Genomic DNA, 17,631 nt, shown 5'->3' with positions numbered 1-17,631 from the left:
ATTCCCTGTGGCCTGCACGGTAGCTGTTAAGTTCCCCAGAAGCACTGGGAAAACTGAGGTGAAGTTGAAGTGGGGGGTAGAAGATAATGAAGCACTCCACTTGGGCAGTGCCGAAATGGAGAGAGGGAGACATTCTCCATCCAGTTCAGGTCACCAGGGAGGCAAGACAGGTGGAGGTGGAGGGAGCTGGGGGAGGGTGAGGGAGGGGGTGGGCACTGTCTGGACAATAGAAACATTCACAAAGGGAAGAGGGGGTGGGAGGTTCAGATGATCTGCTCCTTTACAGGTGGGCATCTCCGCTCCTAGGCTTGGTCTCCCCCCACATCAGCACTCTGCTTGAGCGTCCACCTGACATCTGGGAGTGTAAAGGTCCAGGAGAGAAGATGTGAGTTCCAAAGTCTTCTTCAGACCAAGACCTCAAGGTGGGGAGAGAAGCAGGGAGGCTCCTGATGGAGAACCTGGGGTGAGCTGTCCTGCCACATCCTCTCCAGAAGGTCCAGGCTGTGCTTTGTGGTACGGGTGAAGGGATCAGGCCGTAGAGCAAGGGCTATCTGCTTCAGTGGCAGATGCTTTCAAGGCGTTTGGGAGATGGTCTTTGCCTCCTGGAGCCCAGCCAAAGCTATGTGGATAATGTTCTGTAGGACCTCAAACTCTAGGCAAATCCCTGGATCTCACCCTGGGAGAGGTGGCTTCATCTGTAGCCACCCAAAAGTAGTTTCCTCCAATGGGCTACAAAGTCTCGGTCAAAGTCTTGGGTGTTGGTCCTCTCCCCACCTTGAGAAGTGACAGGAATCTCTCTTCTTCCCAAGGATGAATGAAGTCAGCCCATGGCCTTTCTAGGCCACTCTGGAAATGGCCCACGGTGGGGCAGTAAGAAGACTCTGGGCCCTCCTCTTTATTTCCATGAAGCATTTGGCAAGAGGGGGCAGAGGCCAGAGGCTTCTCCCAGGAACGAGTCTTGAGTGGGACACATCCATTGGGCTAAGAAGAGGAAGGAGAATGGGCAGAGGTGGGCAGGCTTCTGGAGACAGGGCTGGAGCTGCAGAAAGTGTTGAGCACTGGGCCTCCCACTTCATGACCAGGGAAATACCAAGGGGCCCAGGCTCTCCTCATGCCTCTCCTCATCCTGCTTTCCAGCTTTAAGTGGGGATGACAGTAAAGGGCAGACAAAGCTGGTGAAAGGGAAATGGATTGGGGCAGCAGAAAAGAGGGCTCTAGTCAGCTGGAAACCTCTCCCATTTACTGGCTACTCAGAGATATGGAAAAGGAAGGCAGGATGCTCCAGTGGAAGTAGGGAAGGGAGTTGAGGGAGTAGGTGAAGGGGCCCATGGGAGAGTCCATGCCTTTGGTCAGTTCCAAGAAAGCAGGACAATGCGCCTCAGCACCTTGTCCGGGGCAGGTAGGATCCAGGAGTGCCCCGAGAATTGACAACGGAGAAGGCAATGGGGGTGAAGGGGTGAGGGGCAGGACACAAAGGGGATCACAGAAGCAGTTTGCCATTTCTGTGGATTTTCAGGATACGGCCGAGTCTCTGCTTTGCTGTAGCCAGGCCCTTTTTGGGACGCTTTCCTGTGGGGGAAGGGAGAGGTAAGCAAAGGATATGGCAAGGGTGCCAGCAGCAGCTCCAGCACCAACTGTCCTTGGGCCACCCTCCTCCTCTGTTCCTCTGCCCACAGAGTCTCCCCATCCTTATGCCTGGCTCCAGGACCATCTTGGGCCAAGAGGCCCCCCTTAACTACTCCCATCCAACACCACATGCTTTGGCTCTTCCTCCTATGACCTCCTGCATTGGCTACAGACTCCCTGGTTACTCTGTCTGGTTACTTTTCCCCACTGATTTCTTTGGTCCTATTTTCCTTCCTAACTTCTGCAAGGTGATTGTGCCTCTCCATCTTCTTATCCTGCCCACCAGGATTGAAAAAGTGCCTGGTTAGTGATTATAGCTCGGTGTCCCTGAAGTTGCCACTCCCAGGGCCTTGTTTCATTAGAAACAAGCACCAATCTCATCACCCTTGAGCTGCGTACTCTAGGGACTGGGCTTTCAGAGCCAAAGTGAGGAAAAGGAGGGCTTGAGCTCTCCCCACTTCCTCTTTCCCCACATCAAATCACCTCATCACCACATCACCACATCAATCACATGTCCCATGTGACCTCCTCCATATTTGATCAATTTATCCCCTCCTTCATTCCCTCTGCCAGAGCCCTAGCCTCTCTTCACTGCAGCCTGGACTTGTGTATGTGCCTCCTTCCTAGACTTCCCACCTTCAACCCACCCTCCACTCTGGCCCACCGGAAGGATCTTTCCAAACCCACATCTGAGTTTGTCTCTGCTTAACACCAGTCAATGTCTCTTCATGGCCTATGAGGTCAAGTCCAAGTATCTTAGGTTGCCCATCAGTGTCCCTCCCAGGTGTTCTCATTTACCAGAATGCTTAAGGGTTTGAAGCCAGTGACCCTAAGATCCTTCTCAGTTCTACAACCATATGCCAGTCATACCTGGTCCTGCTTGATTGCTCTGGGAGCCAACTGAAGGGCGCCGCTGGGTCAAGAAGACACCAGGGGCCATGGGTGTGGTGCTGCGGTTTGCCTGGGCCATGCCAAAGGCATTGGGACGAGCAGTATACTCATGGTCAGCAAGACTTCCTGAGAGGGCCTCTTGTTTAGGCTCAGGGGGAGGCAGGGGAGAGGAGGAGGTGAGAAGTTGGGGTGTAGTGGCCAGAGTTGGGGCTGGTACTGCCACGCTGAGATTAGGCTCTTGAGGGCGAGGCTGTTCTACCTCCTTCAACAAAGGCTTCTTCTTGATATATTTCTTCTTTTGGGCCTTCTGTAGCTCCTGAAACACAAGCCAAATGGGAGGGGAGAATTTAGGAGTGAAGAAAACAGAAGAAAATTTCCCAGAAAGGGATCTAGACAGTGGTCAGTGTGGTTCTGCAACCTGCCCCTACTCCAAGCTTAGCCTGGATATATGTACACACAACACACAGGACTTCCAATACCTCAGGTCCTTTGGTACCATCCATTCTTAAGTCAACCCTGCTACTAACCAGTACAGTGGCAACAGAAGGGTAAATGAGTTCACAGACTTGGGTTTTGGTCCTAGAATTGCCACTTATGAGGTGAACCATGGACATGCCTAATAATAATAGCTAAATTTACACCAGCAGCTGAGGCACTTTATATGTTTGACCTCATTTACTCCTTAGAACAGCCCTGAGAAGGAAAATCCCTCAGTTTACAGATGAGAAAACTGAGGTACAGGGATATTAAGTAACTTGAGCCCAAAGCCTCACAGCTGAACAGTTGTTGGGTTCAGGATTCAACTAGGTCTATCTGAACACCCACCCTGCACAATTCTCAAAATGGGACATCTGCGAGTGAAAGAGTAGCAGCTTTGGAATGAGATAAACTTGGGTTCAAATCTAGGCTTGTGCTCCCTAAGTTGGATGACCTTGGTCAAGTTACTAACCTTTCTGAAATTCAATTGCCTCGTCTGTAAAATGGGCAAAACAATAGCTGGTTTTCAGGGTTGCCGGAAAGATTAAATAATGACATTAAACACATAGCACATAGTAGGTACTCAACAAATGGAAACTATTATTCTATCTTCATCTCTTACAATGGTTTCTCTTCTTCTTGCTGGTCTTTTCTTTTAATAGAAGAGTCTTCCAGGCCACTGGATCTTAAAATCTCTGTTTTGGATGGGAGGGATGAATAAGGAGTTGTGTCACTTCTCACAATATCTTGGATTTCATCCATCCATTGCTCTATGAATATACTATCCACTGTGTAGTGGGTACCTTTATAGTGGGCACCTGGGCCCCTGAGAACCTGGAAAGGTGGTGCTGAGAGCATGTGAACGACTTCACCTTCTGAAATGCTACACAGCCACAGAGACCAACTCAGTGATTACATTTCTTTGCCTTCTCTTGGCAACACAGGCCTACTCCTGCCTTCAGAAGATCTGACAGGCTGTGGCTACCTTAGGGATTTTTGTGGGACGAGAATAATAATATTAGTAATATATGCCAGGTACTGTTCTATAATTTAACTCATTTAATACTCCTATGAAGCATGAGAAAAAAATAATTATAATTCCATTTTTATGAGCAGAAACTGGCACAGAGAGGTTAAGTCACTTTCCTAAGGTTATAGGAACAGTAAGTGGCCAAGCTGCGATTCAGACCCAAGCCATCTGTCTTCAGAGTCTCTTTTATCAGCCAAAATGCTTGTTACTCCATCCATACCAAGAACCGCATTTCTGCCCCCATTGCTCTCATCTGAATCCAGAAATTATCTCTTCATACCTAGATCACAGTTTAAAATTTTCTACCTTTGTTGCCAATCTCCTTTTCATATACTTCATCCAGATCCCCCACAGAAGACTAGACTATCTTATGACAGGGCCACTTTCACCTTATCTCAAAAGGCCATCAGCAAGTCCCCACCCAAGTTCAGACTCCCTGGCCTGACATTTATGGTCATCCATCGTCTGGCCACTTATACCTAGCCAACCTGTAGTGATAATGATGAAAAGCTAATGTGTCTATAGTACTTACTGTGTGGCAAGTGCTGTTCTCAGAGCTTTCACATATATTACCTCATCTAATCCTCAGACAGAGTCTACAAGGAAACTGAGGCACAGAGAAATTAAGTAACTTGCTCATGTAAGAGGGAGGAGATTTGAACTCAGGCAGGCTGGCTCCAGAATTCATTTTTTAACCTCTATTTATCTTACTCCATTCCCCAACAAGAAGCCTCCAATCCAAAAAGATCTGTTCATTCTTTTATTCATTCGTTCATTCATTCATTCACTCAACCAACAACGACTAAACACACGCTTAGCATAGTAGGGATACCAAGTTAAATTAGATATGTCTTCACCCTTGAGGCCCTTACAGTTTAATAAGGAACACAGAAAAGTACACTTATGATTGTAAGTACCATGAGAATGCTATGGAAGCACAGAAGGCCACTGAAATAAACTGGTGGTGGATGGTGTGAAGGGGTGTTAGGTAAAGGCATCTGAGAGGGCACGATTCCCAATGGGCAGAGGAAACAGTTTGTGCAAAGGCACAGAGGCATGAGACAGTCTGATACACTGAATGAACAATGAGTTACCGTAATGGGTGGTGTAAAGGGCATGCATGAAGGGCTGACACAAGGTCAGGGAGGAGAGGTAACCAGAGGGCAAATCAAGAGGGCCTTGTGTGCTTACCAAGGAATCCCCTTCTCCTAGAATGCCTCCCTTTCCCCTCCAATAGCTTAGCCTGCAAAACCCTTCCCAATTTCAAAATCTCTTCTTTGAGATCATCCCTGATCAACTCAACCAGAAGTGAGCTCCACAGAAGGCACTAAAAATAGTTTTCACACCTTTAATTAATTTGTTCATTTAAAGCAGTCAAACTTCCTTTTTTTTTTTTCAAATTACATCTTACATGGCACTAGGATATACATAATAGAGAAAAGTTTTGGACAAAGAATGGCCGCCTGGCCTGGTTGGTCTCTGCTGGCTTCCATCAATAGCCTCCAAAACATTTCTAAACTCTGGAACTCCACAGAACATGATATGAAAAACATCATTCTATTAAATTTTATTTAAATAGGATGTAATTACTTAATTATATAAACATTTAACTATTTCATTTTATTTTAATAGCAAGTAACATGAAATCTGAAGTTAGAGGATATGAGTTTGAATCTTGTCTCCTCCATTTACTGGCTGTATTATCCTGGACTAGTCACTTAAAGAGAGCCTCATTTTCTTCACCTGTAAAATGATGAAAATATTACCTATTGAAAAGGGTTATTGAGCAGATTACATGAGACACTGTACATGGAAGCACCTAACATAAAGCAGATGCTCAATAAATGCTCTAAGCTATAGGATGTGGCATGAGAATCTAAGGGGATACTGATAAGGAGAGAACCACAAGATTCACTTCCAACTGCTCCCAGGGTTGCCAAGCACATTTAAGAACTTTGAAAACCATAACATGCTAGGAAGTCAACTTGATTCTAGGACAAAAATTAGTGGGTGAAGTTTTCTTGGGAAGCATGGAGTGAAGATCAGGCAAAGTATTTGGTACAGAGAACAAGAAAAGCCTCTCCCCAGAAAAACCAAATTCCGATACTGATGAGAGACTGAGAAACTGAGTGTACTCAACTGAGTCACCTCCTTGGAGCTTCATCTGAAGACAAGTGCTCTCACCAAAGGACAGACTTGGTCCTTCCCATCTGAGAGGTTTTTACACACCCAGAAAGGCAAGTGATATATTCAAGGGCTTTTCTCTGGCCCCCTATTTTCTTTCATCCTAAATCATTTCAACGGTGTGCCCTATGGAGGTAGCTTGTCACTGAGTTGGTATATGTAGGATATAGGAGGGAGCTGGGATACTGCCATGGATAAAGATCACAAGTTACCCACTTCCCAATGAGACAACGGTGGGATCCTGTCAGCCTGGAGGTCTGAGTTTTGAGGCTCCAAGTCAAACTGGGATCAGTGGCAGGGCCATTGCCTGAGTGTCAGCACTTACCTGCTGGGCCAACTTTGCAGCTGCTGCAGCCAAGCCTGTCTCAATGGAAGCTACCCGGGTCCCCTCACGCACAGGACGGTCCTGCTTCGGTAGAGTTGGGGTCACACGGGCTGCAGAGGGAACAGGATGAAGACATTTATCTGAATGACAATCATATTCCCTACCTCTGGGCCCCCCAAAGGTGGTCTCATTGGTTTTCCTGCTTCTAGCTTTTTACAAAGCCAGATTTTGCTTCCCATTGGGTAAAAAGCGAATTCACAAATGCCCAAGGTACACAAAGCACACACTGATTAAAGGGTAAAAGTTAATTTCCCTGAATTGGCATGTAAAGTTGTCCATGTTCTGCTCCCTACCTACCTCCCCAACCTTATTTCCACTCCCATATCCTCAGCTTCTCCAGACAGAATGGCTTCCTTATTACACCTCCAGAACATGTACAGCTCATCCTCTCCCCCTATGCCTTCATCCTCATCATCTACACTGCCTGCAGTACCCTTTTCCCTTTTGTCCACCTCTTTAAACCTGCCCATTATTCAAAAGTAAGCTGAAATCAATCTTCTATGCAAAACATCTAGGACCTCTTTGGCTCACATTGACCCCTCCCCTCCCCTGAACTTATGTACAAGTCACTTAATACATAGCACATACTATCCTGTCTCATTCCCTAATGCTGATGTGTGTTATTCTATCTAATAACCAGGCTATGAGTTCCTAAAGAAGATCACCTTCTTGTACAATTTTTTCATATAATGCCTTAACAATCTTGAATCAAAAAATAGTTACTCATCCCACATTTTACATAGGAAGTGTATTTCAGGATAACCAAACAGCCCCAGATGATGAGGGAAAGCTGTTCTTTACAGACGAATGCCAGCTAATAAATGTAAAAGGAATGACAAAATTAGAAAATCACAGGTTTGTAAGCCCTAATGAAATAACTGATTCTAGGGAATTGGATATTCACACAGTACCAAAGTATTATCTCACAGATGACTTGCTAGTCTTGAGAAAAAGAACTAACCTTACAATGATGAGATCAGGAGATCACCCCCTTATTGTCACTAACAGAAAGATGGCCAACTTCATGCACCTCCTAATGCAATTCAATAGGAAATCTACAGCATTACCTGGGAAGTAGTTTTGCCAAGACCTAACATCAAGTGAGCAGTTCATATTACTTCCAGTTTTTAGGAAACACAGAGAATAAAAAAAAAAACAAGTTAAATGACACTGAGGGCAAACAGTCATCCTATAAAATAACTGGCCTGGTTTCTTTAAAAACACAATGTCACAAAGAAGCAAACAAACAAATCTAGAAGGTGGGATGTGCTAAAGGACAATTATACTAGTTTTTATAACAAATCAACAGCATCAAAGAAAAAAGTATTTCTCTAGATTAAGAGATACTCAAAAAACGTGATAGCCAAATGCCATATGGACCCTGTTCAGATCCTGATTTAAACAAATCCGCTATGAAAATGCCTTTTTTGTTAGACAATTAAGGAAAATTGATTACGGATTTAGTATTAGATAACATCAAGGAATTATCAAATTATTATTAATTTTGTTATGTATGATGACAGGACAGTGGTTATGTGAGAAAATGTATACTTTAGAGATGCATACTGAAGTACATGGTGGGGTGGGGAGGGAATGACACTATCTGGGATTTGCTTTAGACAGTTTTTAAAAAAAGAAGAAAGTTATAGATGAATCAAATATGGCAAAATGTTTACAACTGTTGATTCTCATTGGTGAGTGTATGGGATTTCACTCTTTTTAATTAATGAAAAAAGTCAATGTCACAGGAAAAAAAGAGGTGGTGGTGGTATCTCACCTAGATTTAAAGATTCCTTGGTTGGTTAGCTATTGTTATTGCTATAAAGGAGACTTTCTGTATAAGCGGTATGCAGATTCTAGAACAGGCAATTCAGGAGGTTGAAGTCCTTTCTTTAAAGGTGATATTGATATTTAACTTGTTTAAAAAATGATCTGAAGCAAATCTAGCAAAAATGTTAACACACAATTTTCAGTCATGGATTCTTGGGTATATTTCATATCATTCTCCATAGTTTTGTGTGTGTGGTGGCTTTAAAACATGGCCCCAAATTCTTTGACATTTTTCCTATTAATAGGTGGGGTCTATGTTCCCTCCTGTTGAACCTAAGCAGGCTCATTTGTAGCCTATAGAATGTGACAGAAGTGACACTGCATGACTTCTGAGGCTAGGTCAGAAAAGGCAACTTTAGTTTCTGCTCTGCTTCCTGGAACACTCACACTTAGAGCCCTGAGCAACCACATAAGAAGTCTGATTGCCTTGAGGCCATCAGGCAGTGAGGAAGCTAGTCACATGGAGAGGTCACATGTTGGCACTCTGCTTGGTACTTCTAGTCTTTGAGTCCACCCAGCCCAGGCACCAGACATGTGAGTTAATGAGACTTCAGATGGTTCAAACTCTTGGCCATCCAGCCTTCAAATTATCCCAGCTGATGCCCCAGACATCATGGAGTAGAGACAAGTTGTCCCCATTGTGTCCTTTCTAAATTCCTGACCTGTATAATACAAAAGCAAGTTGTTTTAATCTGAAAAAAATTAACCTCCTTGATTAGATCTGGATTTAGGGGGGGAAAAAACTATGTAAAACATTTTGTAGGGACAGTTGAGAAAATCTGATCATAGAATGGGTTATTAGAAGATCTTAGGGAATTATTAACTGTTAAGTATAACAAAGTTAGTGTGGTTATATAGGAGGACATTCTTATTCTTAGGAGATACTGAAGTATTAACGTGCAGCCACCATAACATACTATAGTATGTTATGGTGGCTGCACATTACTTTAAAGTGGCTCAGCAAAAACTAGACAGACAGATACAGATAATGAAGCAAATACAGAAAAATATTACAACTGTACGATCTAAGTATTGAGAATATGGGTGTTTGTGTACTCTCCTACATTTATGGATGTTTGAAAGTTCTCATAATAAAAAATTTTAAATAGTGAATGAGATTAAGAGATTATAATAACCAAATGAAATGTGTAGTCCTTGAATAGATCCTGGTTTAAATAAGCAAATTATAAAAGCTATTTTTGGTACAATTGGGGGAAATTAGAATAAGGATTTGGTATTAAATGATATTAGGAAATAAATGTTACTTTACTTAGGTGTAAAATAATGGAACTATGGTTATGAAAGAAAAAGTCATTTTCATAGAGATGCATACTGAACTAATATTTAGTATGTCACGATGGATGAAATCCACAAAAAAGGCAAAGTTAAGGACTTCCAAAACGTCACTTCTGAATTAAAACAATGAAAAAACTGGCAAAAACTGTCATAATAAACTTTTTCAGAACTCTGGAAATTAACCAAAGGTTTACAGCTACCTGGAGAGCATTTATTTAAGAAAAAGAGCTGAATCTCAGTAAAATCAGTGAGCTTTGTGGCATTTTAACTTGCCCTAGACCCATACACTTCTCCCCAGCTCAGTGGTAGCCTTGAAAAATAACAGGCCACATTGCCAGTGATGTAGGGAACAGAAAGGAGCTGAAGCTTTCTTCCAAAGCCTAGTGCTCCCTGGGGAGCATTTATCAAAAATATTTAAAGGCAAGTGCTTAATGTCACAGATGCTTAAGGTGATGGATAACAGTTGTGGCAAACAACAGACTAACCCAAAAGCTGAAAAGGAAAAGTTGAGGAATGAGATATCCACTGGGGATTAGAAAAGCTCTCACATATTTCTGGGAATCTAAAAGGCCATATGCATGCATAGGGGCTGTGTGCATGATCAGGAAAGACTTGAGAAATCCCAGGCACTCACCTCTGGCTGACTTTGTGGCTCTGCAAAGCAGGAAGTGAAGGCTAAGGCACAGTTGTAAATTGCCTGCCTGAGTGCTGAAGGTATGTCCCAACATGCATATAGAGCCCCTTGTCAAGCACTGGGAGATTTACCAGTTCCAGGCATTTAAGGAAATCTCTGTCTAATCATTAGCTGCCCACTAAGCAAACCGAGTAGAAACTTCTACTTTACTGACTTTTCTGAACAAATTCTGTAAATAAACAAATAACAACAAGCAGCAACAAAACAAACCCTGGGGAGTGAAGTAGGGAGTCTCTGATTTCCAGAGTTGCCACATTATTTTAAATGTTCAGTTTTCAAAAAATTAGAAGATATGCAAAAAAACAGGACAGGGTAGCCACACACAGGAAAAAAGTAATGGATAAAAACTCTCCCTGACTACCTGAACAAAGTTGGACCTACCAGACAAGGACTTTATACCACCTATTTCAAACATGTTCAAAGAGCTAAAGGAGATCATGTCTAAAGAACAAAATGAGAGTATGAGAATGAAGTCTCACCAAATAAATAATACCAATAAACAGACAGAAACCATAAAAAGGAATCAAATAGATATTTTAGAGTTGAAAAGTAACGGAAATGAAAATTTCACTAGAGGGTTTCAACAGCAGATTTGAGTAGGCAGAACGAAGACTTAGTGACCTTCAAGAAAGGTCAACTGAGATTATCCAGTCTAACGAACAGAAAGAAAAAAGAATGAGGAAAATGAGCAGAGCCAAAGGGACCTGTGGGATGGATCAACTTTGCCAACACAGGCATATGGGAGGCCCAAAAGGAGAGAGAAAAAGGGGTGGAAAGTCTATTTCAAGAAATAATGGCTGAGAGGGACCACGAGAAGACGGCGGAAGAGTACGACTCGGAGATCACCTTCCTCCCCACAGACACACCAGAAATTCATCTACACGTGGAACAACTCCTACAGAATACCTACTGAATGCTGGCAGAAGACCTCAGACCTCCCAAAAGGCAAGAAACTCCCCACGTACCTGGGTAGGGCAAAAGAAAAAAGAATAAACAGAGACAAAAGGATAGAGACGGGACCTGCACCACTGGGAGGGAGCGGGGAAGGAGAAAAGGTTTCCACACACTAGGAAGCCCCTTCGCGGGAGGAGACTGCGGGTGGGGGAGGAGGAAAGCTTCGGAGTAGCGGAGGAGAGCACAGCAACAGGGGTGCGGAGGGCAAAGCGGAGAGATTCTCGCACAGAGGATCGGTGCCGACCGGCACTCACCAGCCCGAGAGGCTTGTCGGCTTGGCCGCCGGGGCGGGTGGGGCTGGGAGCTGAGGCTAAGGCTTCTCGGTCGGAGCGCAGGGAGAGGACTGGGGTTGGCGGCATGAACACAGCCTGTAGGGGTTAGTGCACCACGGCTGGCTGAGAGGGAGTCCGGGAAAAAGTCTGGACCTGCCGAAGAGGCAAGAGACTTTTTCTTGCCTCTTTGTTTCCTGGTGCATGAGGAGAGGGGATTAAGAGTACTGCTTAAAGGAGCTCCAGAGACGGGCACGAGCCGCGGCTAAAAGCGCGGACCCCAGAGATGGGCGTGGGACGCTGGGGCTGCTGCTGCCGCCGCCAAGAGGCCAGTGTGTGAGCGCAGGTCATTGTCCACAAGCACTTTACGGGGAGCCTGTGCAGCCCGCCACTGCCGGGGTCCCAGGATCCAGGGACAGCTTCCCCGGAAGAGCAGACGGCGCGCCTCGGGCTGGTGCAATGTCACGCCGGGCTCTGCCACAGCAGGCTCGCCCCGCACTCCGTACCCCTCCCTCACCCCAGCCTGAGTGAGCCAGAGTCCCCGAAGAGGCTGCTCCTTTAACCCTGTCCTGTCTGAGCGAAGAACAGACGCACTACAGCAACCTACACGCAGAGGTGGGGCCAAATCCAAAGCTGAGACCCGGGAGCTGTGAGAATAAAGAAGAGAAAGGGAAATCTCTCCCAGCAGCCTCAGAAGCAGCGGATTAAAGCTCCACAATCAACTGGATGTACCCTGCATCTGTGGAATACATGAATAGACAACGAATCATCCCAAATTGAGGAGGTGGACTTTGAGAGCAAGATTTATGATTTTTTCCCCTTTTCCTCTTTTTGTGAGTGTGTATGTGTATGCTTCTGTGTGAGATTTTGTCTGTATAGCTTTGCTTCCACCATTTGTCGCAGGGATCTATCCATCCGTTTTGAAATTTTTTTCTTAATAATTATTTTTTATTTTAATAACTTTATTATATTTTATCATACTTTATTCTATTTTACTTTATCTTCTCTTTTTCCTACCTTCTGTCCTTCCTCCTTCCCTCCCACCCTCCTTTCTTTCTTTCTCTCTTTCTTTCTTGCTTTCTTGCTTTCTACTTCTACTAATTCTTTCTTTCTAGTTTTTCTCCCTTTTATTCTGAGCCGTGTGGATGAAAGGCTCTTGGTGCTCCAGCCAGGAATCAGTGCTGTGCCTCTGAGGTGGGAGAGCCAACTTCAGGACACTGGTCCACAAGAGACCTCCCAGCTCCACGTAATATCAAATGGCGAAAATCTCCCAGAGATCTCCATCTCAACACCAGCACCTAGCTTCACTCAACCACCAGCAAGCTACAGTGCTGGACACCCTATGCCAAACAACTAGCAAGACAGGAACACAACGCCACCCATTAGCAGAGAGGCTGCCTAAAATCATAATAAGTCCACAGACACCCCAAAACACACCAGCAGACGTGGACCTGCCCACCAGAAAGACAAGATCCAGCCTCATCCACCAGAACACAGGCACTAGACCCCTCTACCAGGAAGCCTAAACAACCCACTTAACCAATCTTAGCCACTGGGGACAGACACCAAAAACAACGGGAACTACGAACCTGCAGCCTGCAAAAAGGAGACCCCAAACACAGTAAGATAAGCAAAATGAGAAGACAGAAAAACACACAGCAGGTGAAGGAGCAAGAGAAAAACCCACCAGACCTAACAAATGAAGAGGAAATAGGCAGTTTACCTGAAAAAGAATTCAGAATAAGGATAGTAAAGATGATCCAAAATCTTGGAAATAGAACAGACAAAATGCAAGAAACATTTAACAAGGAACTAGAAGAACTAAAGATGAATCAAGCAACGATGAGCAACACAATAAATGAAATGAAAAATACTCTAGATGGGATCAATAGCAGAATAACTGAGGCAGAAGAACGGATAAGTGACGTGGAAGAAAAAACAGTGGAAATAACTGATGCAGAGCAAAGAAAAAAGAATGAAAAGAACTTTGGACAGTCTCAGAGACCTCTGGGACAACATTAAACACACCAACATTCGAATTATAGGGGTTCCAGAAGAAGAAGAGAAAAAGAAAGGGACTGGGAAAATATTTGAAGAGATTAGAGTTCAAAACTTCCCTAATATGGGAAAGGAAATAGTTAATCAAGTCCAGGAGGCACAGAGAGTCGCATACAGAAAAAATCCAAGGAGAAATACGCCAAGACACATATTAATCAAACTGTCAAAAATTAAACACAAAGAAATCGTATTAAAAGCAGCAAGGCAAAAACAACAAATAACACACAAGGGAATCCCCATCAGGATAACAGCTGATCTCTCAGCAGAAACTCTACAAGCCAGAAGGGAGGGGCAGGACATAATTAAAGTGATGAAGGAAAAAAAGCTGCAACCAAGATTACTCTACCCAGCGAGGATCTCATTCAGATTTGATGGAGAAATTAAAACGTTTACAGACAAGCAAAAGCTGAGAGAGTTCAGCACCACCAAACCAGCTTTCCAACAAATGCTAAAGGAACTTCTCTAGGCAAGAAACACAACAGAAGGAAAATACCTACAATAACGAACCCAAAACAATTAGAAAATGGGAATAGGAACATACATATCAAAAATTACCTTAAATGTAAATGGACTAAATGCTCCCACCAAAAGACACAGATTGGCTGAATGGATACAAAAACAAGACCCATATATATGCTGTCTACAAGAGACCCACTTCAGACCTAGAGACACATACAGACTGAAACTAAGGAGATGGAAAAGGTATTCCATGCAAATGGAAATCAAAAGAAAGCTGGAGTAGCAATTCGCAGAGCAGAAAAAACAGACTTTAAAATAAAGACTATCAGAAGAGACAAAAAAGGACACTACATAATGATCAAGGGATCGATCCAAGAAGAAGATAAAACAATTGTAAATATTTATGCACCCAACATAGGAGCACCTCAGTACATAAGGCAAATACTAACAGCCATAAAAGGGGAAATAGACAGTAACACATTCATAGTAGGGGACTTTAACACCCCCACTTTCACCAATGGACAGATCATCCAAAATGAAAATAAATAAGGAAACACAAGCTTTAAATGATACATTAAACAAGATGGACTTAATTGATATTTATAGGACATTCCATCCAAAAACAACAGAATACACATTTTTCTCAACTGCTCATGGAATATTCTCCAGGATAGACCATACTTTGGGTCACAAATCAAGCCTTGGTAAATTTAAGAAAATTGAAATCGTATCAAGTATCTTTTCCGACCACAACGCTATGAGACTAGATATCAATTACAGGAAAAGATCTGTAAAAAATACAAACACATGGAGGCTAAACAATACACTACTTAATAACGAAGTGATCACTGAAGAAATAAAAGAGGAAATAAAAAAATACCAAGAAACAAATGACAATGGAGACACGACGACCCAAAACCGATGGGATGCAGGAAAAGCAGATCTAAGAGGAAAGTTTATAGCAATACAATCCCATCTTAAGAAACAGGAAATATCTCAAGTAAACAACCTGACCTTGCACATAAAGCAATTACGGAAAGAACAAAAAGCCCCCAAAGTTAGCAGAAGGAAAGAAATCATAAAAATCAGATCAGAAATAAATGAAAAAGAAATGAAGGAAACGATAGCAAAGATCAATAAAACAAAAAGTTGGTTCTTTGAGAAGATAAACAAAATTGATATACCATTAGCCAGACTCATCAAGAAAAAAAGGGAGAAGACTCAAATCAATAGAATTAGAAATGAAAAAGGAGAAGTAACAACTGACACTGCAGAAATACAAAAGATCATGAGAGATTACTACAAGCAACACTATGCCAGTAAAATGGACAACCTGGAAGAAATGGACAAATTCTTAGAAATGCACAACCTGCCAAGACTGAATCAGGAAGAAATAGAAAATATGAATAAACCAATCACAAGCACTGAAATTGAAACTATGATTAAAAATCTTCCAACAAACAAAAGCCCAGGACCAGATGGCTTCACAGGCGAATTCTATCAAGCATTTAGAGAAGAGCTAACACCTGTCCTTCTCAAACTCTTCCAAAATATAGCAGAGGGAGGAACACTACCAAACTCATTCTACGAGGCCACCATCATCTTGATACCAAAAGCAGACAAGGATGTCACAAAGAAAGAAAACTACGGGCCAATATCACTGATGAACATAGATGCAAAAATCCTCAACAAAATACTGGCAAACAGAATCCAACAGCACATTAAAAGGATCATACACCATGATCAAGTGGGGTTTATTCCAGGAATGTAAAGATTTTTCAATATACACAAATCAATCAACGTGATACACCATATTAAGAAACTGAAGGAGAAAAACCATATGATCATCTCAATAGATGCAGAGAAAGCTTTCGACAAAATTCAACACCCATTTATGATAAAAACCCTGCAGAAAGTAGGCATAGAGGGAACTTTCCTCATCAGAATAAAGGCCATATATGACAAGCCCACAGCCAACATTGTCCTCAATGGTGAAAAACTGAAACCATTTCCACTAAGATCAGGGACAATACAAGGTTGCCCACTCTCACCACTCTTATTCAACATAGATTTGGAAGTTTTAGCTACAGCAATCTGAGAAGAAAAGGAAATAATAGGAATCGAACTCGGAAAAGAAGAAGTAAAGCTGTCACTGTTTGCAGATGACATGATACTATACATAGAGAATCCTAAAGATGCTACCAGAAAACTACTAGAGCTAATTAATGAATTTGGTAAAGTAGCAGGATACAAAATTAATGCACAGAAATCTCTGGCATTCCTGTACACTAATGATGAAAAATATGAAAGTGAAACCAATAAAACACTCCCATTTACCACTGCAACAAAAATAATAAAATATTTAGGAATAAACCTACCTAAGGAGACAAAAACCTGTATGCAGAACATTATAAGACACTGATGAAAGAAATTAAATATGATACAAATAGCTGGAGAGATATACCATGTTCCTGGATTGGAAGAATCAACATTGTGAAAATGACTACTACCCAAAGCAATCTACGGATTCAATGCAATCCCTATGAAACTATCACTGCCATTTTTCACAGAACTAGGACAAAAAATTTCACAGTTTGTATGGAAACACAAAAGACCCCGAATAGCCAAAGCAATCTTGAGAACGAAAAACGGAGCTGGAGGAATCAGGCTCCCTGACTTCAGACTATAGTACAAAGCTACAGTCATCAAGACAGTATGGTACTGGCACAAAAATAGAAAGGTAGATCAATGGAACAGGATAGAAAGCCCAGAGATAAACCCACGCACATATGGTCACCTTATCTTTGATAAAGGAGGCAGGAATGTACAGTGGCGAAAGGACAGCCTCTTCAATAAGTGGTCCTGGGAAAACTGGATAGGGACATGTAAAAGTACGAGATTAGATCACTCCCTAACACCATACACAAAAATAAGCTCAAAATGGATTAAAGACCTAAATGTAAGGCCAGAAACTATCAAACTCTTAAGAGGAAAACATAGGCAGAACACTCTATGACACAAATCACAGTAAGATCCTTTTTGAGCCACCTCCTAGAGAAATGGAAAGAAAAACAAAAATAAACAAATGGGACTGAATGAAACTTCAAAACCTTTGCACAGCAAAGGATACCATAAAGAAGACCAAAAGATAACCCTCAGAGTGGGAGAAAATATTTGCAAATGAAGCAACTGACAAAGGATTACTCTCCAAAATTTATAAGCAGCTCGTGCAGCTCAATAGCAAAAAAACAAACAACTCAATCCAAAAATGGGCAGAAGACCTAAATAGACATTTCTACAAAGAAAATATACAGACTTCCAACAAACACATGAAAGAATGCTCAACATCATTAATCATTAGAGAAATGCAAATCAAAACTACAATGAGATATCATCTCACACTGGTCAGAGTGGCCATCATCAAGAAATCTACAAACAATAAATGCTGGAGAGGGTGTGGAGAAAAGGGAACACTCTT

The 17,631-nt window shown here is 42.6% G+C and overlaps 1 protein-coding gene across 5 annotated transcripts in view; it reads right to left on the bottom strand.

Moving 5' to 3' along the window:
* Positions 1-322: 322 nt before the first annotated feature.
* Positions 323-17,631, bottom strand: part of PHF8 (PHD finger protein 8) — a 91,948-nt gene continuing 74,639 nt past the window's right edge. For 3 of the 5 annotated variants that reach the window (XM_081222638.1, XM_081222639.1, XM_081222640.1), the window contains 3 exons: positions 6,534-6,643; positions 2,497-2,833; positions 323-1,569 (listed from right to left, as the gene is read on the bottom strand). In XM_081222638.1, coding sequence (XP_081078764.1) covers positions 1,481-1,569; positions 2,497-2,833; positions 6,534-6,643 — 536 coding nt within the window. In that variant the 3' untranslated portion in view covers positions 323-1,480. The other 2 variants (XM_081222642.1, XM_081222641.1) reach the window with 2 other exon arrangements.

The sequence above is a fragment of the Mesoplodon bidens genome (genome assembly GCF_964165515.1).
Source record: "Mesoplodon bidens genome assembly, chromosome: X".
Lineage (NCBI taxonomy): Eukaryota > Metazoa > Chordata > Mammalia > Artiodactyla > Ziphiidae > Mesoplodon > Mesoplodon bidens.
This window is presented reverse-complemented; position numbering and strand designations above follow the sequence as displayed.